Source organism: Giraffa tippelskirchi, chromosome 4 (genome assembly GCF_054371585.1).
Source record: "Giraffa tippelskirchi isolate mGirTip1 chromosome 4, T2T-mGirTip1v1.2.pri, whole genome shotgun sequence".
NCBI lineage: Eukaryota > Metazoa > Chordata > Mammalia > Artiodactyla > Giraffidae > Giraffa > Giraffa tippelskirchi.
In genome coordinates, this window is record NC_137278.1 from 177,626,218 (window position 1) to 177,650,330 (window position 24,113).

Here is a 24,113-nt window from a genome sequence, read left to right on the forward strand (position 1 = left end):
ACGTATCTTTCTGACATCTTCTACTTCTCTTTACTCACTTTAGCTCCAGCCACATTGGTCTTCTTTCTGTTTCTTGGTCACACCCATAACCTCATTCTAATTTTGAGCTTCTGTACTTTCAGCTCCCTATACCAACAAGGCTCTTCCCACAGATGCTCAAACATCACTTCCTCAGGGAGTTCTTTCCTGACTATCCTATCTTGTCTTGCCCTACAGTCTCTATTCCCCCAGTCCATTATTCTCAAGATCCTATTTTGTTTTTCTTCACAGCATCTGACATTGTTTAACTATTTATAATCTGATTTCCTACCAAGAATGTAAACTTCATGAGATGAAGGACCTGGATTTTTATTATTATTATTATTATTCATTCATTTATTTTTGGCTGTGCTGGGTCTTCAGTGTTGGGCGGGCTTTTCTCTAGTTTCAGCGAACCAAGGCTTCTCACTGCGGTGGCTTCTCCTGTTGTGGAGCATAGGCTCTATGGTCTGCAAGCTTCAGTAGCTGCAGCACCCGGGCTCAGTAGTTGTGACTCCCGGCCTCTAGAGTACAGGCTCAGTAGTTGTAGGGTGCACTGGTTTACATGCTCTGCTGCATGTGCGATCTTCCCTAACCAGCGATCAAACCCTTTTGTCCTGCATTGGTAGGTGGATTCTTAACCAATGGACCACCAAGGAAGTCCGAAGGGCCCTGCTCTATTCCAGTATCTAGATCGCTACCGAGCACACAGTAGGAGTTACATATTTGCAGAATGAATAGATGAACGAATGATTAAAAAGTGTTAAGACTGTTAAGGGCTATGATGATGCATTAAGGAATTTACCGTTTATCTCAAAGCAATGAAAAATCTTTTGTATATTTTGAACATGGGAGTGGCAAGTTAAGATTCGCTTTTTTTCTCACTCCGGCTGTTGTGAGAATCCAATGTAGGAGAGCAAGAGCAGAAATAGATGAAACTGGAGCCCATTATACAGAGTGAAGTAAGCCAGAAAGAAAAACAACAATACAGTATACTAATGCATACATATGGAATTTGAAAGATGGTAACGATAACCCTATATGCGAGACAGAATAAGAGACACAGATGCATAGAACAATTTTATGGACTCTGAGGGAAAAGGTGAGGGTGGGACGTTCTGGGAGAATAGCATTGAAACATGTATATTATCATATGTGAAACAGAACACCATTCCATGTTCGATGCATGAGACAAGGGCTCAGGGCCGGGGCAATGGGATGACCCAGAGGGATGGGATGGGGAGGGAGGTGGGTGGGGGGTCCAGGAAGGGGAACACATGTAAACCCATGGCTGATTCATGTCAATGTATGGCAAAAACTATTACAATATTGTAAAGTAATTAGCCCCCAACTAAAATAAATAAATTTATTAAAAAAAAAAAAAGAAATAGAGACCAGCAAAGAAACTATGGTAGAAGGGAAATATGGTATGGTGGCCTAACTGGACAGTGAGAAGTATGAATATTAGAAATATTACAGAAAATAGCACGGATAAGACAAGACGAATGACTGGCGACGCTCCCTCGACAGAGCTCTTCTGACACTTGAGGGGTCCTGCTTGGTGTTCCCACCCCCTCACCGTACTCACGCTTCTATTAACAGCACCTAACACTGCACAGTACTCCTACCTAGTCCATCCACAATTAGACTTTTCCACTGCTGCTGCTGCCGCTAAGTCGCGTCAGTCGTGTCCGACTCTGTGCGACCCCATAGACGGCAGCCCACCAGGCTCCCCCGTCCCTGGGATTCTCCCGGCAAGAACACTGGAGTGGGTTGCCATTTCCTTCTCCAGGGCATGAAAGTGAAAAGTGAAAGTGGAGTCGCTCAGTCGTGTCCGACTCAGTGACCCCATGGACTGCAGCCCGCCAGGCTCCTCCGTCCATGGGATTTTCCAGGCAAGAGTACTGGAGTGGGGTGCCAGTGCCTTCTCCACTAGATTCCGCCAAGGCAAGAACGGTATCGGGCAGCCCTAAAATCTCTCTTGAATGAAGGTCACCTCAGTAACACCTATTGAATGAAGGTCAACCCCCTTTGGTGACATAGCTAGCCCTGGAATTCAGACCTGTACCTTGTTCCAGGCCATTTGTGTGCCTCTCTTAAATTTCGGGAAAATCTGTGGTTCACCATCACCCAACAAATATTACGAGAACCAGCAACCAGAGAGAGACTTGTGCCGCTGGCCCTGGGAGAGACTACCAGAAAGCGCAGGTCACGGAAAAGGTGGGGGAGCAAGCCCGCGGCGGCCCAGGAACCAGGCGACACTCCGCGCAAGGGGCACACCTAGGTCCGCGGCTTTCCTACTAGACGGGCCAGTGACCGGCTACGGAGGACGTACAGGCATCCCCACGGTGGCTCTGGCTCCGCCACCGCAGCCGCCATCACGCGCCCGTATTCCGCGCGCTCACAGCCCCCAAAGCCCGGAGGCGACGCGGCAGACACTCACGCGGGCTTAGTCTCGGAGCGCCAGTGACAGGAGACACAGCGGTGGAAAAGGCACGAAGGGTCCTGGCTCGCGTCTGCAGAGCCAACCACGCAGGGAGCGAGGGGGCCGCCATGTCGGCCAAGACGGCAAGCGGGAGGGGACAAGCGCGGCTCCGGGTCAAGGGGTGGGCCTGGGACCTACTGCGCAGGCTGGCGAGCCTTGCCCCGCCCCTGGGAGGGAGAAACAGGAAACGCGTGGGCCTGCGAATGCAGAGCCCGAGTCAACTGACTGCAAGAAAATACTCTCCACGCAGAAAAAGGAATGGAAAGAAAACAAAAAGATTTTGTAAAAAATCGAAAATGTCAGTCCAAAGACAGTTGCAAAGACGAACCATAAGGGATGGGAGAAATGTGGCTTATTGGAGGGCAGGTGAGGGCGGAATCTCAGATGGCCTGGGAGTCCAGCAGCCTACCCTAAGGCCCTGTTTCTCGGCAGTTGCTGCTTTTCTGCACTTTCTTGAATTAAAGGAAGTCTTCAGCTAGTGCAAGTGATGCGCTTTAAGGAGAGAGGCAGTATCCAATAATAAGTAACAGGATGGCCTCTTGAGCCAGACTAGTTGAGTTCAGTTCAGTTCAGTTTCTCCGTCGTGTCCAACTCTGCGACCCCATGCTCCCCTGTCCATCACCAACTCCCGGAGTTTACTGAAACTCATGTCCCTTGAGTCAGTGATGCCATCCAACCACCTCATCCACTGTACTCCCGTTCCCCTCCTGCCTTCACTCTTTCCCAGCATCAGGGTCTTTTCCAATGAGTCAGGTCTGCACATCAGGTGGCCAAAGTTTTGAAGTTTAAGCTTCAGGGTCAGTCCTGCCAATGAATATTCAGGACTGATTTCCTTTAGGATGGACTGGTTGGATCTCCTTGCAGTCTAAGGGACTCATAAGAGTCTTCTCCAACACCACAGTTCAAAAGCATCAGCTCTTCAGTGCTCAGCTTTGTTTATAGTCCAGCTCTCACATCCATACATGACTACTAGAAAAAGCATAGCTTTGACCAGACGGACCTTTGTTGGCAAAGTAATGTCTCTGTTTTTTAATATACTGTCTAGGTTGGTCATAACTTTTCTTCCAAGGTGCAAGCATCTTTTGATTTCATGGCTGCAGTCACCATCTGCAGTGATTTTGGAGCCCCCCAAAATAAAGTCTGTCACTGTTGCCACTGTTTCCCCATCTATTTGCTATGAAGTGATGGGACCAGACGCCATGATCTTAGTTTCCTGAATGTTGAGCTTTAAGGCAACTTTTTCACTCTCACTTTCATCAAGAGGCTCTTAAGTTCTTCTTCACTTTCTGCCACGACGGTGGTGTCATCTGCATATCTGAGGTTATTGCTATTTCTCCCTGCAATCTTGATTCCAGCTTGTGCTTCATCCAGTCCAGAATTTCTCATGAGGTACTCTGCATATAAGTTAAATAAGCAGGGTGATAATATACAGCCTTGACGTGCTCCTTTCCAGATTTGGAACCAGTCTGTTGTTCCCTGTCCAGTTCTAACTGTTGCTTCTTGACCTGCATACAGATTTCTCAGGAGCTAGGTCAGGGGGGTCTGGTATTCCCATCTCTTTAAGAATTTTCCACAGTTTGTTGTGATCCACACAGTCAAAGGCTTTGGCATAGTCAATAAAGCAAAAATAGATATTTTTCTGGAACTCTCTTGCTTTATTGATGATCCAGCGGATGTTTGCAATTTGATCTCTGGTTCCTCTGCCTTTTCTAAAACCAGCTTGAACATCTGGAATTTCACAGTTCACGTACTGATGAAGCCTGGCTTGGAGAATTTTCAGCATTACTTTACTATCGTGTGAGATGAATGCAATTGTGCGGTAGTTTGAGCATTCTTTGGTATTGCCTTTCTTTGGAATTGGAATGAAAACTGACCTTTTCCAGTGCTGTGGTCACTGCTGAGTTTTTCAAATTAGCTAGCATATTGAGTGCAGCACTTTCACAGCATCATCTTTTAGGATTTGAAATAGCTCACCTGGAATTCCATTACCTCCACTAGCTTTGTTCGTAGTGATGCTTCCTAAGGCCCACTTGACTTCGCATTCCAGGATGTCTGGCTCTAGGTGAGTGATCACACCATCATGATTATCTGGGTCCTGAAGATCTTTTTTGTATAGTTCTTCTGTGTATTCTTGCCACCTCTTAATATCTTCTGCTTATGTTAGGTCCATACCATTTCTGTCCTTTATTGAGCCCATCTTTGCATGAAATGTTCCCTTGGTATCTCTAATTTTCTTGATGAGATCTCTAGCCTTTCCCATTCTATTGTTTTCCTCTATTTTCTTTGCATTGATCACTGAGGAAGGCTTTCTTACCTCTCCTTGCTATTCTTTGGAACTCTGCATTTAAATGGGTATATCTTTCCTTTTCTCCTTTGCCTTTCACTTCCCTTCTTTTCATAGCTATGTGGAAGGCCTCCTCAGACAACCATTTTGCCTTTTTGCATTTCTTTTTCTTGGAGATGGACTTGATCTCTGCTTCCTGTACAGTGTCATGTACCTCCGTCCATAGTTCTTCAGGCACTCTATCAGATCTAATCCCTTGAATCTATTTGTCACTTCCACTGTATAATCATAAAGGATTTGATTTAGGTCATATCTGAATGGTCTAGTGGTTTTCCCTACTTTCTTCAATTTAAGTCTGAATTTGGCAATAAGAATTCATGATCTGAGTCACAGTCAGCTCCCGGTCTTGTTTTTGCTGACTGTATAGAGCTTTTCCATCTTTGGCTGCAAAGAATATAATCAGTCTGATTTCAGTATTGACTATCAGGTGATGTCCATGTGTAGAGTCTTCTCTTGTGTTTTTGGAAGAGGGTTGAGTTTAAAACCTGACCTCACCATCTTTAGAATGTGTGATCCTAATCCATCATATATCTGGGTATAATATTAGCATATTGATCCCCTGTGCCATTTAGGCTTTGAAAATTTGAAAGTGGAAGAGTTAGTCCCTCAGTCCTGTCTGACTCTGAGATCCCCATGGACTGTAGCCTGCCAGGCTCCTCTGCCCATGGAATTCTCTAGGCAAGAATACTGGAGTGGGTGACTCTTCCCTTCTTCAAGGGATCTTCCGAACCCAGGGATTGAACCTGGGTCTCCTGTATTGAAGGCAGATTCTTTATGGTCTGAGCTACTAGGAAAGCCCCTATAGGCTTTAGCTATAATCAATGATTCTGTTAGCTTGTTTGTAGATCAAGTTAGAATTACAAAAAGGCAGAACTCATCAGGACCTAGAAAATGATGGTAATCCTTAGAGGAGCTCTCTTATTTTCTACGCTAGGATGGATTAACATACAAACCTTAATAAAATTTCCCCTTTTTTTTTTCAATCAATATGTATAATACTTAAAGTGAAAGTGAAGTCGGTTCCAACTCTTTGCGACTCCATGGACTGTAGCCCACCAGGCTCCTCCATCCATGGAATTTTCTAGGCAAGAGTACTGGAGTAGGCTGCCATTTCCTTCTCCAGGGGATCTTCCCAACCCAGGGATCCATAAGAACAACTGGAAAAATAGAACTTAGCCTTGGTAAGCATACCAGGTAGAGCAGGTGTGCACGTGTCCTAGAGTGTTCTACCTGTGACCATTCAGTGTGCTATGGGCATTGATAAGCATGCAGCATGATAAGAACAAGTATTTGTAGTAATTACCTTCCTCATCTTTTCTGGCCTCTTATCATCCCATTATTATTCCGAAGTGGAAGTATGGTGCATTAGATGTGTTTGTTTCCCAGGGATGCTATAACAAAGAACCAGAAAATAGGTGACTTAAAACAACAGACGTTTATTCTCTCACAGTTCTGAAACTAAAAGTCCAAAATCCAGGTGTTGGCAAGAGATGGTTCCTTCTGGAGGGTCTGATGGAGAAGCTGTTTATGCCTCTCTGTCTCTCTCCTAGTTTCTGACAGTTGCTGGCAATTTTTGGCATTCCTTGGTTTGTAGATACATCACTCCAATCTCTGTCTCCATCTTCACATGGTATTCTCCCGTCCTCCATTTTCAAGATTTAAAGCATGCCCTTTAAGTCAGATGGATGTGGGATTTGAATCCAGGCTCTGTTTCTTTGTGATCTTGGGCAAGTCCACCTAAACTCTCTGAGCTTCAGTTTCAGAAAAAATGGGGGCAGTATTATCTCCCTGAAAACCACTGTGATTAGGTGATTATGTTTTCAAAGCCATAATATAAAAGGTGGTCTTTCAAATTAAGCTTAGGGTCAATGCAGCAACCATTTTTTTCTCTCAGTTTTGTATATTTTAGTAGAATAAAGTGCAAGGTCTATCCCATAGACATTTAGGGACAAATGAGAATGAATCCTTAGAGAATTAGTTCATATCCAGAGACTTCTCAATTTCTGAGCTTAAGATATTAAGAGATTCAGTTACTCGTTCAAACTGCTTATGCTTTCTTCCTTTTGTTTTACTCTCTTCCTAAGACTAAAGTAGATCAATATAACTGGAATTAGAACAGCCAGAAAATTCTTATTGTTTTCTCTGATATCAAATACTATGAAATTTGTTCTATATTAAAAGTTAAAATGTCACTTGTAATGCTATTAGTGGGCAATAATGCTGTTTCATGCAGTATAAAGAGTAAAGCATGTACTATCATGTACATAGAAGTTAGTAAGAATAACATAATTTTTCAGTTAGAAAAGATGTTAGAGGTATAATCACTCCATCATGATAAAAGTCTTTTTTTTCAGCCTTCATGACCAAATAACCCATCAAAATGTAGAAGTCAGATTAGTTTCATGGGCTTGTGACTTACACATAGAAGAGCCCTGTGCTTGGTTTAATATTTGTTGTCTCTGTCTTGAAATTTTTTACAAAGGGCTCCATATTTTCAGTTTGCATTTGGTCCCACAAATTATGTAGCCAAGTCTGTGTAGATCAATTTTAAATATTAAGATTTTTTTAACAATTTATTTTTGCTATATTTGAAATTTGCATTAATCCAATGACGGTCAGGGAGCTATTCTTAATTAAAAAAAAAAACATAAAAACTGAGTGAACCAAATTTCCAGTTATAGGATAAATAAAGTACTAATGATGTAATGCACAACATGATGATTATAACTAACCCTGCTGTGTGGTAAAATTGAAAGTTGTGAAGAGAATAGATCCTAAGAGTTCTTGTCACCTGGAAAAAAATTTTTTCTCTTTTTTCTTATATCTATATGAAATGGATATTAACTAAACTTGTGATAACCATTTCATAATATATTAAGTCAAATTATGATGATGTACACTTGAACTTATCCTGTGCTGCATGCCAATTATATCTCAATAAAGCTGGAAAAATGAACTCAAAAATAAATATGCACTTACCAAAAAAATCGAGCAAAGTATGTTGATTCACAAGCATGTTAAATAGACAATACGTAAATATCCAGGTATGTGGATGGACTTTGGAACCCAAATATCCATCCAGACAGTACAGATTAAATGTATCATGGTGTATACATACAACAGAGAGGACTACTTAGACACATACATCTTAATCCTAGTTGAACATTATAATTACTTTAGGAGATTAAAAAAAAAATCTGTCTTGGTTCCCTCTCTCTGAGATACTGATCAGTTGGTCTAGGTGTGTTTGCAGACTTGGTGTTTTTTTTTTTTTCGTTTTAAGTTTCCCAAGTGAATCTAATATGCACGCAGGGTTGAGAACCATTGATGTCAGCCCAGAAAAGAGGAAAGTGAATATAAATGTATTAACATGGAAAATTGTCCACAATATTCAGTGAAGTTTTTTTTAAAAATGCAGGTTATAAGGCATTTGTAGATCATATGATTACACTTGTGTAAAATATGTTTAATACACAGTACAAGTTCTGGAATGGTAAACAGTAAACTGGTACAGGGGTCAGTGTAAGACTCATTAAGATGTAACTTTCTATTCTTCTGTACTTAAATCTTTACACAAAAATGCTGATTTTAAAAAACATGAGAATACAGTATCTTTAAAATCAGTAAAAGCTTCACATCTTTATTTTCATTAAAAATAAACATGGTGAGTCTTTGATTTATATCTTCCAGCTCTTTATCACATGAATACTTACAATTTGTACTAGATACATCAAAATTTTGGTAAGCTTACCCTTCAATAAAATAGAAAAGTGTTGTCACAAGCATTGTCTCCTTTGAATTAGTTGAAGTCATTCCCTTTTCACAGATAAGAAAACAAAGAGTTAAACTACTAGACTCTACTTTTAAAAAGAACTGAAACTCAAACCCATAACTGATTCCAAGATGTATACATTTTTACTCTATTATACCACCTCCTTGATAGCTTGCTCTACACAGCACTGATGCAGACAGGGGTCACTCTATACAAGGAAACAGAAATTGACTGAGTACTATAACCTTCCAGGCATATTCCAAGCAGGAATAATTATCGCTTAACAACATGAAGAGATGCGTCTCATGCCTATTTGTACCTGCTTATTGAAGACAGAGGGCTAAAATGTTTTCCTTGAACTTTTGGTTTCCTGGAATGAAGGAATGTCATATTAAAGAAGTTTGGAAATAAATGTTCTAATTGTGATATATTGCATCCAATCATAAGCAAATGTAAGCTTTACCATCAGCTGTTCCTAATCTGACCTCTTCACTCCTTCTCTTCTGCCACTTTGCTCCAGGCTACTCTTTTCTCTCATATGTATATGTGACTGTGTGAGCATGCATGCATGCTCAGTCGTGTCCAACTCTTTGGGACCCCATGGACGGTAGCCCACCGGGTTCCTCTGTCCATGGGATTTCCCAGGCAAAAATACTGGAGTGGGTTGCCATTTCCTTCTCCAGGGGATCTTCCTGACCCAGGAATTGAACCCAGGCCTCCTGCATTGGCAGGAGGATTCTTTACCACTGAGCCACTTGGGAAGCCCCAAGTCTTTTTTCTCACCTGAGTTATTATAATAGTCCCCTGGCTGCCCCCTGGGCTCTGCTGCTACTCTTTCCTCCCTACAGTCTAGTCTCCACCCAGCAACTGAGTGAGGGTTTTAGTGTCTAAGTCAGATCAAGGCATGTCTGTCCCCACATCAATCAGAATAAAATCCCGAGTCCTTACAAGTGTGATCTGCTTCTCCTGTTTGCTGGCTCCTTCCTCGACGGTCTCCTATCAGTCTTCTCCCTGCTCACTCTGCCTCTGTTACTATGTCTCGAACACATCAACTCCATTCCCAGGTCAGGCCCTTGGCGTCTGTAGATTCCTATGTCTAGAACACTCTTTCCCAGATACCTGCATTGATGATCTCTCTCCATTCACATTTCTGGTAAATTTCCCCCTTCTCTCTGAGGCCTTCCTTAACCACCTCTCATAAAATAGTATCCCTTTCTCCTGTACACCACCCCTGACATTTATTTAAATATGCATTTAAAATATATGCAGGTATTTATTTATTGTCCATCTTCCACCATTAAGAGGGAAACTCCCTGAGAGTAGGGACTTGGTTCTTTTTACTGCTGGACTGGCAAGGCATAGAACGGGGCCTTTCAAGTAACAGGCGTTTAACAATCATGTGTGAATGAATCAAGCTTCCCTTTACATTTTTAAGCATTCTTTTTGCTTCTGTCCTCTAGAAGCATAGAGGAAAAATTATTTTTCCTTCCCTAGAGTGCTGTTTTAATTCACCCCAGCTTTTAAGTATAGTTTTTATATATGAATATACTTTCCTTACTGCAAATGCTAAATAGATGTTAATTATTATTACAAGGGATTGTGATATGGGTTAAAATCATAGGTAAAGCTAACACTCAAATGAGTCCCAAAGGGATCCCATCAAGGTCCTCTCTGCAGAGAGCAGGCAGCTTGGGATGAGGTGGGAGCCTGGGTAGAGAGGAAGAGAGCCAGGCTCAGTTTTGCTTATGTGTCCTGAATTGAAACTGGTTTTGTATTAATGAATACAACCAAACCTGTTCTGTAGTCTTATGCACCTCTTTGCCCTCCCCACCTCCCACCCACAGCAGTCAAAACCCATTTTACACTTTTAAATGCTAGACTTACTCTTATCAAACACAATTTGTTTTCAAGTTGAACTTTAAGGGTGACTTTATTATCCTTTCCTCCCACTTTTATTGTTGAATAATAAATAAAAGGTTAAGCTAAATTTTTCCATTTTCCCTGAAATACAGGTAGGCTTTTTTTCTGTCCATAATCATGACACTAGGATGTTTTGACTCAGGAGATGGTTTTCATTCAATGTGGGGTGGGGTGAGGGGAGAAAAAAAATCCCATGAGGGGATAAACTTATTAGAAGAAAATATTTTTGTTTCCTTTTTATCTTACAGGCCAGTCTCATCTCACACGGCCAGTTCAGAGGATGCTAATATAAACCTTGCCCACCTCTCTCAGCCCGTCTTTCTTACTCAGACAGTTTCCAAGCAGCTCCCTGATGGAGATACAATCTTCCGTTTCCAGGATGAATCGTGCCACAGCTGTCCCTCCTGGCAGATGACCCTTCACTGTCTCTCTCTTGACACTGTCCAGGACAACTCCTCGGATGTCTTTAGGGTTTCCTGGCACACCAAAGATGATACACAGGCCAAGACAGTCCTCTCCTATCAGGTTACAGAATTCTTCCAGCTTGTCAAACCTACTTTTCTTGCTGGAAGACTCCTCTGCCTTGGAATCTGGGTCGGAGGGATCAGATTCCACAGGAGGAAGAGAAGCCATCTGCAGTGTCTGCACGGCCAGCTGAAGCTGTATTTGCTTATCGGATCCCCAGAAGGTCCAAATCCAATCTGCCCCGAACAGGAAGGCTTGGTGCTTGGTCATCTTGGTGGTGGTGAGCCACTTGTCAGCTCCTTTCTCTTGGCAGAAAGTGACAAAGTGGATTAAGAAGATCTCATTGAGAGTGTTTGGATCTGGGCACAGATTGCTCAGTGTGTCTTCAAATCCAAGGTAGGCCTTCAGTTTCTGAGCTGCGTGGATGATGGCTCCACTGACCACCTCACAGACACCGAGAAACTCTTTGTCCTTTGGAGCCAGCTGTTGTGATGGTTTCTGCCCCATTTCCCTGCACACACTGAACACTACTTCTAGATATTGAGCATGTGAACTGTTCTTTTTCAGAGTAAAAATTTTGCAGTGAAGTCACATCTGTGAACGTGGTCCCAGTTTTCAAACTCTACAAGTAAGCATATATACACACAGCTAAACAAACATGTTAGGTCTTCCTGTTTGCCAACTGGGTGTGTGTACTCATATCGAGTCCTGCTGGTTTATTAAGTCAGAGATACTAACTTTCACAAAAAATCATCTGTCTTCTAGTTATATTCACCTAACTTTAAATATTCAGTAACCTCTTCTGAGACAAGTTTCCTTTTTTCAAGTTTTAGTTTCATTAAAAAATAGTATTTAGTTCTTTAACTAACTTCTTTCTACAACTAACTTCTTCAAACTTGTAGGCAAGTCATTTCTGTTTGCTTTTCCAATACCCCTTTGCCATGATTCCTCATCCCCCAAGCTCAGCTGCCTGTTTCCTTTCATGAGAAAGTTTCTGAAGCAAAGGTCTCAAATTTTCATCTGTTGATACAGGCTATGCATGCTCAGTGGCTTCAGTCGTGTCCGACTCTTTTCTACCCTATGGACTGTATCCTTCCAGGCTCCTCTGTCCATAGGATTCTCCAGGCAACAGTACTGGAGTGGGTTGCTGTGCCCTCCTCCAGGGGATCTTCCCGACTCAGGGATTGTTCTTACCTGTCCTGCTTTGCAGGTGGTTCTTTACCACTGAGCCACTGGGGAAGCCCTGATGCATGTTATAGACCCCTCTGAAAACAAATTTCTGAGAGTTTGTGAGCTGTAAAGAGTTGGTGTTACTATTCTTTAGATCCAAAATAAAGGTGACTTGGTTATTCCCAGTAAAGGAAAACAAAGTAACACACAATAAAAATATGAGGCAGTTATCAATTGACTTTATTTCTTTTCATATGGTAATACCAGCAGTGTAAATATCTTGTAAAAAGAATATATATCATCAAAAAAATTTAACCTTATCACATATCATCAGTGATGTTATACTGTCCTGAATAAGGAATATTTGGCATCTGTAACAGTCTCTTGGCATTTTTAACCAGGATTGAATAACAAATGGTTTTTCAAATGGTGACATATGTTCACATTAAAGTAAAACACAAATATAGAAAGAGTCCAATACAGTTACCAAATAGTGCATGATAGGGAGCAAAAATATTATTAGCATTGAGTCGTTTTAATTATGAATAAATAGTAATTTAGTATCACAGGGTTCCTTGATAAGAAACTTGGAAACTTGCTAACTTGAAAGATCATACCACTGACATTGATATATAGTTTATTAGGCAAGTCTTCGGACATATATTGAACTGTCCACCCTACGCTAATTTTTGTAAACCTGTCTTTACCACCACTGACTATCATAAGTGATGACATAGTAGTGTATAAAAAATTGGATATTTTTCTGATACCTCTAGAAAATAATAAACACAATAACAGTTTTTATTGCAGCATTCAATTTTCTTGATAAAGAATATTTGGGCTCGGTGCTACAGAAAAACATGAACTGCATTTTATCATCACACTATAGCCATTATGAAACTAGTTTTGCAGTCTTTGAGTTACTGAAATCTGAGACAAAATGTGCAGACAAGTATTCAGCTTTTTAAAAAAATCCATTTGCTGAATACTCTGAGAAATGTGCAATTAATAACATTAGGCAGACTGTTAGTATTTTGATGCAATGATATGTTTAGCAAAGAGGAAGATAAGAAGTTTAATACTATAAAGGGTCTTGTTTTGGTTTCTTCAGGAATTATTTCTACAAATTTTGGGGGAGTTTCTTGAATGCACTCAGGTTAATAGCATTTAAAATGTCCCTCAGGTTCTTCCTTATGAGTTAAAAGGATCCAAGACCAAGGCTGAAATTCTTAAAAAGCTCTTCAACAATTTTGTGAGGTGTCATCAAAGAAGGGGTATTTCACATATGTTAATTTAGTCTGAATGATCAACATCATTAGAATTCAGTTTAGGGGAAAAGAAAGATCATTTGGACCTCTCCAAGAAACAGCTGGTATACGAAAATTTTGATCACTGTATTTTTTTAACGTGATCTTTTTACCATCTTCCTTATGTTACAAAATAAAAGTTCTATTTTCTATGTACTAAGTATATACATATATTTAGAAAAATATATAAAAACAGGACAATAAGAGGCAAGTGGAGGTGTGGCTGGCATATAGTGGGCACACTGAACGCCTAAGAAATTCCACAATTTGATTTTGAAAGCATGTAACATCCTGCTTCGAGGGCCGCAGTGCTGTCACATCGACGTGACAAAAATCATTCACATACTGATCACTGCTTCCCAAATCCTCCATGCTGTGAATGTGGATGGAAAGACTATGGTGAAATACTCATATTAAATGCAACACTTTAAATATAATATATCACAGATTTTTTTTTTACATTAAATAGAGGAGAAACAATTATACTCTCATTCACCAGTGTCTCAATTGTCATGGAAACTTTAGAATCAGCACCCTAGTCCCTGCTTTCCATCTCCACTTCCACATGGGAAGTGGGAATGATAATACACAGTCTGTGGCTTGCTGTAGATACTGTGAGTGTCTGAGGAATACAGTGGAACAAACATGAAGGGCTCCCTGCTCTCATCCAGGTGCTGTGGTCAGACGTTCGAGTCTTCATCAGTGATGCTGGCACTGGGGGAACGGGCAGCAAAATCTTTAAACATGTCATCTTCCTTTAACATGTGCTAGAAGACAAGGAGGTGGGAGTCACACACACCAGGCACCTTGAGCTCTCCACTACACAGGCAGTCCCCTTTGGGGTGACTGTCAAGCTTATTTTTAGAACATTTGAAATTTGTTTTACAACTCACAGTTAGGTTGTTGATGCCCTCAGAGAATGCACCTATCTGTCTCACTGTCCCTTCCGAGTCTTCCATCTGCAATGAACACACCACGACATGACAGACTCATTTGCACAATGTCAAGAAAAATGCAGCAAAATGAACACAAGTCTAAGAAGAAACAATACAAGTGGCACTGAATGGGGTGGGAGCAACAGAACACTTCCGATGCCATCTCCTCCTACGACTGCAACTGGACATTAACACGAGAAGAAAAACACTTGGCTGGCACATCGAGCCCAAAGCTCTGATGTTGACAATGGTACCAAAGAATATTTATTTGAAAGCAATACTCAGAACCATGATCTGATACTGAAAAGGCTAAGGAGTATGAGGTGTCCATTCCTGACTTGTTTTAGTACGTAGATTTCCTTAATACTGAGATAGACATAACATAGGCAAATAGAGCAAGCTTTGAAGCCAGCCTGGCAGGCTGGAATCCCAGCAATTCTACCAGCTCTTCTGTCTTAAGTTACTTAACCATTCTGTGCTTCAGTTTCCTTATCTCTAAAATGGGAATAACAATGCTCCCTATGTTTTATATACCCTGAACATTAATACATGTTATGTGCTTAGGATAGTACCTGGGATGTAGCAAACAATCTGTAAGTGCTTGCTATTATCTTACTATTATCTTTATTATTAGGTATTAGAGGAAAACATCTTTAGTTAGTGGACAGCACACAAAGTTTTCATTTAGTTTTTAAATACTGAAAGAATTTTGAAACAGGCCTATGGTGTTACGTTTACCTGCTCTAACCGGTCCAGGTCATCCTCATCATACAGGCGTACATCCAAACCAGGCTTAAATCCTTTCTTAGATGTCCCTCCTGATGCCTGTCCCAACTCCATTGGACAAACATATTCCTCCCCATCTTCCTGTTTCTTCTTTCTCAGGTTCCCAAAATTGCTAAAGGTAAGCTTCTTTGGCTTTAAAAGAAAAGCAAACGAAAACAACCAGGGACTTGATAAAATTCACATGACAAAGGACCAGTAACACATGTAATTTAAGTATTCACACTACCAAGAAAAGCAATTCAATGACTGAATGGGTATAAGAAAAACAAAGACATCTCAGCCATATGATTAACACCCAAATATGATAAATGATCCTCATTATGAATCTCAGAAAATTAAGCTTGTTCTCCTTATTCACATCACTAGCTGGGTAGTCCCTGTGAAAAGCCAAGAGCCTTAATTGTGATTGACCTTAATGCAATGAGATTTCTCAGGGCTGAATCCAATTTTGCAAGGTCAAAAAGAGGAAAGAGCCATTACTGTATTTTCTTTTTGAGTGAGGCTATGATTATCCATACCAGTAATTGCTAAAAGAAGCCTTCATTTTCAGGGAGAAAACTTTGAGAGAAGGAAAAAATCCATCTTTTCACTGGATAGTACCTGAGACTGTATTTAAAGGAGATGCTGATGTTGAGAATTTATATAGAACAGTTTAATTTTTGAAGAACTGCCAAACAGTGTCCCACAGGCACTTCATCATTTATGCTTCTACTAACAGTGTACAAAGGACCTTATATTTTTGAGAGTGGATCATTCGTCACTTTCTAAATGCATCTTCAAGTCCATTTTTTAATTTTATTCCCTTACTCCCCACCTACATGTCTGACCACCTGTGCCATTCTATGCAGCCTTCAAAGCCTAGCTCAGATTCTACTTGTGCAGTCTTCTTAGACTACTGGGGCTGGAAGTGATATCTCTCTCTTTAATGCATATAGTTTTACCATTTATTTCTCTTGGAGGCCTTTTGTGACAGTTGTTGGTGTCTTTGACCTTTCTTCTACCACATTTTTGTATTCTCATAGTAGTTTGTATAAAACAGGACTTCCGTAAATGTTGGAGAATGAATGGGAGAAAATTGGAAATCCTTACCTTGGATTTTTAGAATGTTACATGATAGACGTAATCTGTATTTATCTTTGTAATACCTGTAATGGTGTATGAGACCATTGTTTTTATAAAACAGACATATTAGCATCTAAATACTGTTTTTAATATATTTCAGAATTTGTAATGGTGGTTTTAACTGTCCTTACAACTGCAGGTGTATGTATCTAAAAATATGTACTAATTTCTTGTGCTTGCAACAAGCTCTTTCTTGTATGAGCAGTTACCTTTCAAATCATTTTAAAACTGATAGTATACATTTATCTGTTGGCTTTGATCTAGAATGACATCTTTGTCTATAATTATGTATTAAAGAAGCTGTATTAAAACACACACACACACAAAAAAAAGAACAGACTTTTTCAGAGGTTTCAAATCTGACACATTTTTTTAAAGGAGAAAGGGAACTAAAGAGAAAGTATTGAGTGGGTAGGGGGAGTGGTTTTTTTTTTTCTTTTAAAAGAGGTTTGTGGAGGAGCCACGTTTGTGGAGGAACTGATAAACCCTATCTTCACACTAATTTAATTGATATAACAGACTCAGAAGAGTTCACAGAAGAGTGATTTAAAAAATAAGAAGTGATCTGAACTTGGTATGATTCATGAATCCAGGTAAATCTGAAGATATCTACTCTCTGCTGGTCTACCTTGAATCATTGCTTGAGTATCCTTTCCTAACTTGCAAGTCTGGTTATTTATGAGAAAAAAAAAAATCCTCCTCTTATGCTTGATTTATCCATAGGATAACGGCAATCAATATTGGGCCCAAGACATGGACTTTCCACATTGGCAAAAAAAATCAATGGTAGATGCCAACATCATGTTCTTTACACCTGTTAACTCTAATAAAATAAATGATTTAAGCAAAGATCCAGAAGGAAGCCTTCAAAAATGCATTTTCCTAATTATTCTTAAAGAATCATTTACCTTCAACCCATCCACAAAACTTAGAAAACCTAAGAAAATGGGATAGCCAGGTAACAGCCAAGACTGAGTCTTTGCTATGCTGCTGCTTAGTCGCTTCAGTCGTGTCCGACTCTGTGCGACCCCATAGACGGCAGCCCACCAGGCTCCACCGTTCCTGGGATTCTCCAGGCAAGAATACTGGAGTGGGTTGCCATTTCCTTCTCCAGTGCATGAAAGGGAAAAGTGAAAGTGAAGTCGCTCAGTCGTGACCGACTCTTAGCGATCCCATGGGCTATAGCCCACCAGGCTCCTCCGTCCATGGGATTTTCCAGGCAAGAGTACTGGAGTGGGGTGCCACTGCCTTCTCCAGAATCTTTGCTATAGGCAATTATAAAATGGTAGGAGCTTGAACCAACCTTTACTTTGGCGGTCGCGGTTAGAAGCACATAATCTGGTAACTCCATGGCGTCCCGCTTCTGATGCTGGGCCTCCACACCGATCAGAAGGTTGAAGTGAGTGGCCAGATGTCTTCGCAACAGGGTCTTACTTGGTGGGATGTTCAGTAACTGAGCCATTGTTTCTACATTAAAACGAGGTTCTAGAACCTACAGGAAAAATTAAGATTGTTGAAGGCACCATGGATCACACATGCCTGGATCATGCTTTATAGTCTGCAAAGCTCTTTCATTTAGTTATCTCCAATGACTCTCTCGACAGCCTGGTGAGGATAGACAAACTGTGGACTTTGATCTTCAATTTAAGTATCTTTTCTCTGTTTTGCCTAAGCTAGTGAGAAGCAGGGCTGGTCCTGACACCCAAGCATTACAAAGTTGGGGCTTCTACCTCTGAAGTGGCACCTTTGGGAACCAACTCCTTATGCAACATCAAGGTGTAGCAATGCAGTATCCCTCCAGGGGATTTAAAACATGATCGTATGCCAGCCAATGGCCAGATGTTATCCAACATTAGTGAAGACAGTAAAAGAGAAATCAGTTTAAATTCAATCTAGACAAAGTGATGAAAAAGCATGTTTTGCTTAGTGCTAGCAGCAGTTGTAAAGTAGCCAAAAGCCACATTGTTTATTTACTGGTCTGTGGCCTTTCACTGTGCTTTGTATCCGAGTTCCTAACAAGGTTAATAAATCACCCCAGTCTTCATTAAAAAATAAATAAATAAATAAATTGAATCTAGATTATATGATGATATTAATTTTAAAATATGGGGAAGAACACTCTGAAAGTAAAGATTCACTAGAAATGGTGCAGAAAGGTTCAGTTAGATGACCTCAGGATTATGACAAGCAACTGATAATCGCCTACTCATTAGACTAATGGAAACAAAATGATAAGGAGTCAATTTTAAATGAAAGCAGAGTTTTACCATGAGCCCACCATGGACACCACTGCCTCTGAGGTTGGGGGCATATTCCGCCAGGTCCACAGAGCGCAGCCACTCCATTACTCGATGATTGGTCCACTGCTGAACTTCTGATGGGGTGATGCTGTTCTACGGGGACAAACAACCATCCAGAGCTTAGTCACTGTCTGCGGGGTTCCAAATATTAAACCTGCCTGCCCATTCTAAAGAGCCTGCCTCAGGGGAGGAAGTCCCTTGAAGAAAACAGTTTAAACATTTTGTTTACATTTTTCATCTTATTTCATTTCTGCAACAGCTGATATCTAGCTTCCTTTTTATAAGAGTGACAATTTTCTCTGTCGTATCTGATACATGTTGTCTAGGTTCCATTGCCAACAATGTGTTATCCAAAATGCCAATTTAGTTTGTAAAGATGGAACTCCAGGTTTTAAGTATGTATGACACGTTATGATAGGATATGGTAGTACTCATGTTCAGACAAATGGAAATGGTGGGGAGATAAGAATATAATGTGAAATAAACTCAGTATTTTAATAAAGTTAAAAAAAAAAGTAAAGAACCTGCCTCATGGAGAGGAGTTTAGCATAAAGGTAAAAAGGTTGTTTGCTAACTTGAACTCTCTTTTAATGAATCTATGTCCCAGAGTTTTAAGTTTTTTACATACTAGTAAAGCAGTGTTCTAGGAAAGGAAGTCTTTACAGTGATACTTAACTTTGTGGCTTAAGGAGGCAGAAATATAAAATGTACCCAAGAAAGGAGGAAGTACAACTAAAACACAGTTCAGTTACACAGGCAGAACCATCATGGGGGAAAGGAAGGAATGCATGTGTGCTCAGTTGTGTCCAACTCTTTGAGACCCCATAACTGTAGCCCACCAGGCCCCTCTGTCCATGGAATTCTCCAGGCAAGAATACTGGAGTGGGTTGCCATTTCCTCCTCTAGGGGATCTTCCCAACCCAGGGTTTGAACCTGGGTCTCCTCCACTGCAGGAAGATTCTTTACTGACTGAGCCACCAAAGAAGCCCAAAGGAAGGAATACAGAAACACAAAGCCTAAGAAGTAAATGAGGCTGGATTTGAGGCTCTGAGGGAGCCAGAAGTTTCCCTTCTGTGTAGGCACCGAGAAGAAAAAAATGGGTCTTAGTTTCTCCAACCGGACTGTCACGCTCATGGAAAGGATGGGCTGCGGAAACCTCAGCCTCAGGTGCTACCTCGTCAGAGGGTCGCCTTCGTAGACAGTTTGGCTCAAAGTTATTGATCCTTAGGACCTGGATGGCCCTTTTGATACTGAGATGGTGGAGCACACTCACGACCTTCAAAGACAGTAAGTCATCCTGCAAAACAAAACAAAACAAAAAAAAACTGAGATGGCCTAGAGCAGGAGCACCTTCTCAGGAAGATCTCAGAAAACTCAAGTAAAAGTAGAGAGGCCCCTCCAATGGGCCTCGAGGGCTCGTCAGGTTTTTCAAAGTTTTTATTTGGTAACAGCACCCTTTTTCCTGTTCTGAACAAAATTTTCTCCAGGACCCCAGTATGTTAATAGAAGAGAACCAAAATTCACATTGTTCCAACTGAAGCTGACTTCTACCTGTTTATGTCTCTTCTACTGAGGTAAGATGTTAGGCCCAAACAGCTCTGAAACACGCAGTGTGAAAAGCAGTAGCTAAGCCACTACGGAAAGTGACCTGCTTTGACGTGATCTGATAAAGCGGATAACTGAGTGCAAGCGGTGTTCACTGATGACGGAGAGTTGGTTCTCTGAGCGGGGGCCTATCACAGTTTGGAGGGAAACCAGAAGACTGCTCCTGTTATACCATCCCCCAGCCTCAAGAAATCTCTGGTTCTAGATTACTGTGCTTTATCCAGCAGATGATGTGAACAGTTTGGGAAAAGTTATCTTCCTCAATGAGAGGTAGAGAGAGAAGAGAAATGAAGACGTTGTAAGCAGCAACATATATCACCAAGCAATTCCTTTCAGGAATAACTTTCACCAGTGGCTATAGGGAACTTCTCAAACACAGTGAAACAAAGTATTTCACAAGAAGGTGATGGGGGGGAGGCAGCGTCAAGGTAAGTACCAGTCTACTTCCAAACATACCCAGAAAATAAATAAGGAAAACAGCCACTTTAGGCATACCTTACAGAAAACACATTTATTTTCTTTTCTTTAAAAAAAAATACAAGGTTTTATATTTTGTATTGGGGTATAGCCGATTAACAATGTTGTGATAATTTCAGGTAGACAGCAAAGGGACTCAGCCATACATATGCATGTATCCATTCTCCCCTGAACTCCTCTCCTATCCTGGAGAGGAGCAGAATTCCATGTGCTATACAGCAGGTCTTTGTTGGTTATCCATTTTAAATATAGCCGTGTGTACATGTCAATCTCAAACTCCCTAACTGTCCTTTTTCCTCATCCTTTCCCCCCGGCAACTATAACTTCAAGAACACATTTCCTGTATGGGAAAAATTAACCTATTACAGAGATATTTTAAAAATAAAATGATAAGACAGCTTAAATCCAAGCAAAAATAATTTCCTGAGCTTTTTTCCAGATTAAGTTCTTTTTTTTTTAATGTAACTTTTATTTTATATTGAAGTATAATTGATTTATATCTTTGTGTTATTAGACTGACTTCTTAAAACCAGTGCTTGATGGTAAGTTAGAAAGGGCATTTACCATATTTTAATCTAAGATTGAGACACCTATTCAAAACATTTCCACATGGGCTATTCTCAACCAACTGAAGTCTGTCAGATTGAAGAGAAAAATCGAAATGTATAATGCTTACAGTGTAAATAAAATGTTAATTATTTTAGTTTAAGAGATTTTAAAAGTAGGGACCATTTTCTTTTAAATCAAGACACACTTTTTTGAGTGGAAGATTTTTTAAAAATCCTTTATTTTTAAGTAATTTTAGATTTACAGAAAAGTTGCCAAAGAGTACAGGGTCCCACACACCCTTTGCTCAGCTTGCTCTAATGTTAACTCTGTAAGTCATGCTCTATATATAACCATGATAGTCAGCAAAACTAAGAAATTAACACAGACAATAATGAAATTCAATTAAACCCAGGCTTTACTCAGACTTCTCCGGTTTTTCTACTAGTCCCTTTTTCTGATCCAGGATTCAATACAGGACACTATATACAAACAGATTTTTTTATGACTTAGGATTTCTGGGGTCAAATCTTCTAAGGCAATTTATTCTTTCATAGACATGAAAATTATGTTTGCCTTTTGTGATTTTTCAGCCTGAATTTGCTCACATTCACACTGTTCTCAGTATGAACATCCTCATACCTAAACAGGTAGGCCAACAGCCACAAATGCTCTCTGACTTTCTACTGCTCTCCAAACATGGCTAAGTTACCCGATTTCTCAGTTCTTTTGTTTCCTCATCTAAACGCTGGAGATAACAGAGTGCTACCTCGAGTACTGCTGAGACCTGAGCATCAATTATGAGTAAAGAGTTTAAAAGAGTGCCTAGCACACAGTAAGTGTGCAACATGCCACACGTTGGTGTTATTTTACCTGTATTTCACATGATGTACCCATCATGGTTCAAACTTTTGTTTCAGTGATGGAGAAGAAAATGAGCTGGACCCCAGCTTTCTTTGATATTGAAAAATTCCTAAATAAATTAGCTCTTTGAAACTTTCCTCTTATTTTAAAAAGATACTTGTCTGAATTGAGAGAATATCATTGATATATATACACTGCAATGTGTAAAATAGAAAGCTAGCAGGAAGCTGCTATATAATACAGGGAGCTCAGCTCAATGCTCTGTGACGACCTAGAAGGGTAGGAGAGGGAGGTTCAAGACAGAGGGGATATCTGTATACTTGCAGCTGAGTCACAGTGTTATACAGTAGAAACGTTACAACATTGTAAAGCAATTATATTCCAATTAAAAAAATAAAGTTATTATATAAAAATAATGGAAAGTTAATATTGGTATATGATTCTTGTACAAATTAAGAGAAAAATATACTACAAGACTTTCATATTTAATTTTAAAATTTTGTTCAAAAGTAATTAGAGCAATTTTTAACAGCTTTCACCAAATAAACAGCAAGATGCAAGTCAATAAAATTAATTTAACAGTTTCCACTGTCTTAAAAAAAAAAAGATACTTGTGGTAGTTGGATCCATATCCTAGACCACAAAAAAGCCATTTAAAAAAAAGTATCTCAGGCAGGACACTCCTAGTACCATGGAGTCTAGAACAAGTTCTCCTGCAATCCCATCTCTCCCTGCTGTTGTAAAGTAGGGAAAAGTTTTTCTATCCATTGGACAGAAGGCTAGAAATACACAACAGTAAGGAAGGAATCCGAGTGAAGACCTACCTTTCCCTGTCTCTTCACTCCAGCAGAACTGGGCTGAAGTGAGAAGGGCTAGGGGGTTTCAGGAAATAGTTCTCAAAAGTGGAAGGGAAGGGAAAAGACAGTTCCAGTGGAACTGTCAGAAGGGCAGCCTTTCTAGTGGTCACTACTAATAGGAGTGTATCACTTAGAAACTGCCAGGGCTGCAAAACTCTACTTTCAATTTCAAATCTTTTTATGGGATGTTATTCTATATCATAAAATGGACCTATTCAGAAGTGTACACGTCAATATCTACATTGTTGAATATATATAAAGTTTTATGTAGCTTAAGTCAGGGTTGCAAAATTTCCCAAGCCTGTTATAATCACCAAATCCCACAACATCAACTGAGAAAAATCTGCCTGCCCCTCTTCTCAAGTTCAGACAATACCTTCAAAATCTGGTGGAACCATTGTGAAAACACTGTATTTTGCTTACTTGATTTCTGTGTTTTTCAGAGAAAAGCAACTTTAGCCTCCCCAAACCCCAGGAGTGTGTCACTTACAATAGTCATGTAATGAAGCATTCGACCATCTACCCGTCCTTCATCAAACTGGGTCTTGTACTGGGGGAGGCCAATATCATCCAACCATCCTATGGACAGAAATGAGTTCTGTTAAGGAGCCATAGAACATCGGTTCTTGCGATGAAAAAGAAAGAGCAGCTATATATGTGTGTGTATGTGTGTGCATGTGTATAATTTTATACACACTCATTCATGAATTGAAAACCTCTTACTAGTGACCCAGTTGAAATCCAGCTTTCCATGATTGGTTTCTTCTTCAGATCCCAGGGCTTGCAGTGCCAGTTGGAGTTTCTTTCGATGAAGGGAATGCTTGATTCCAAGCTCCTGAAATAGTAAACAGAAACACTGGCATTACAGCTCTGTCAACATAGGTTGGTGGCCATTGGCAAAGGATGCCAATACCTCCAAAATCAAGCTAGTATTGAAGATTCAATAATTACATTAAATCAGAATACTAACCCTGGCTATAAAATGTTGCTGAATAAAAGGCTCCTGGAAAGCCAAGACCACTGTAGTTGATTTAGTGGTATGTCAGATATTCCCATTAGGTTCCTTCCTTTGCAAGACTGGAAATGTAGGATGCGTAACACAAATTCTACTCTCATTTTGTGTGTGTGTCCTAAGCTGCT

The 24,113-nt window shown here is 40.3% G+C and overlaps 3 protein-coding genes across 54 annotated transcripts in view; all 3 read right to left on the minus strand.

Moving 5' to 3' along the window:
- Positions 1-2,595, minus strand: part of MRPS35 (mitochondrial ribosomal protein S35) — a 41,833-nt gene extending 39,238 nt beyond the window's left edge. For 2 of the 3 annotated variants that reach the window (XM_081591873.1, XM_081591871.1), the window contains exon 1: positions 2,462-2,595. In XM_081591873.1, the coding sequence (XP_081447999.1) occupies positions 2,462-2,573 (112 nt within the window). In that variant the 5' untranslated portion in view covers positions 2,574-2,595. Of the gene's footprint in view, positions 1-2,455 lie in introns of all 3 variants that reach the window. The other variant, XM_081591872.1, reaches the window with a different exon arrangement.
- Positions 2,596-10,762: 8,167 nt separating this feature from the next.
- On the minus strand, positions 10,763-12,394 carry REP15 (RAB15 effector protein). The gene has a single exon (XM_081591874.1). The coding sequence runs from the start codon at positions 11,509-11,511 to the stop codon at positions 10,813-10,815; it is 699 nt and encodes a 232-aa protein (XP_081448000.1). The 5' UTR covers positions 11,512-12,394; the 3' UTR covers positions 10,763-10,812.
- The window catches only part of PPFIBP1 (PPFIB scaffold protein 1), a 197,336-nt gene continuing 185,614 nt past the window's right edge, over positions 12,392-24,113 (minus strand). For all 50 annotated transcript variants that reach the window (XM_081591863.1, XM_081591847.1, XM_081591853.1 and 47 more), the window contains 8 exons: positions 23,697-23,808; positions 23,464-23,552; positions 19,799-19,921; positions 18,592-18,717; positions 17,628-17,816; positions 15,155-15,334; positions 14,375-14,440; positions 12,392-14,248 (listed from right to left, as the gene is read on the minus strand). In XM_081591863.1, the coding sequence (XP_081447989.1) occupies positions 14,162-14,248; positions 14,375-14,440; positions 15,155-15,334; positions 17,628-17,816; positions 18,592-18,717; positions 19,799-19,921; positions 23,464-23,552; positions 23,697-23,808 (972 nt within the window). In that variant the 3' untranslated portion in view covers positions 12,392-14,161. The remainder of the gene's footprint in view (positions 14,249-14,374; positions 14,441-15,154; positions 15,335-17,627; positions 17,817-18,591; positions 18,718-19,798; positions 19,922-23,463; positions 23,553-23,696; positions 23,809-24,113) is intronic.

Bases quoted from the DNA above. Each gene is read 5' to 3' on its own strand.
- REP15 (XM_081591874.1), bottom strand. From the start codon at position 11,511: ATGGGGCAGAAACCATCACAACAGCTGGCTCCAAAGGACAAAGAGTTT.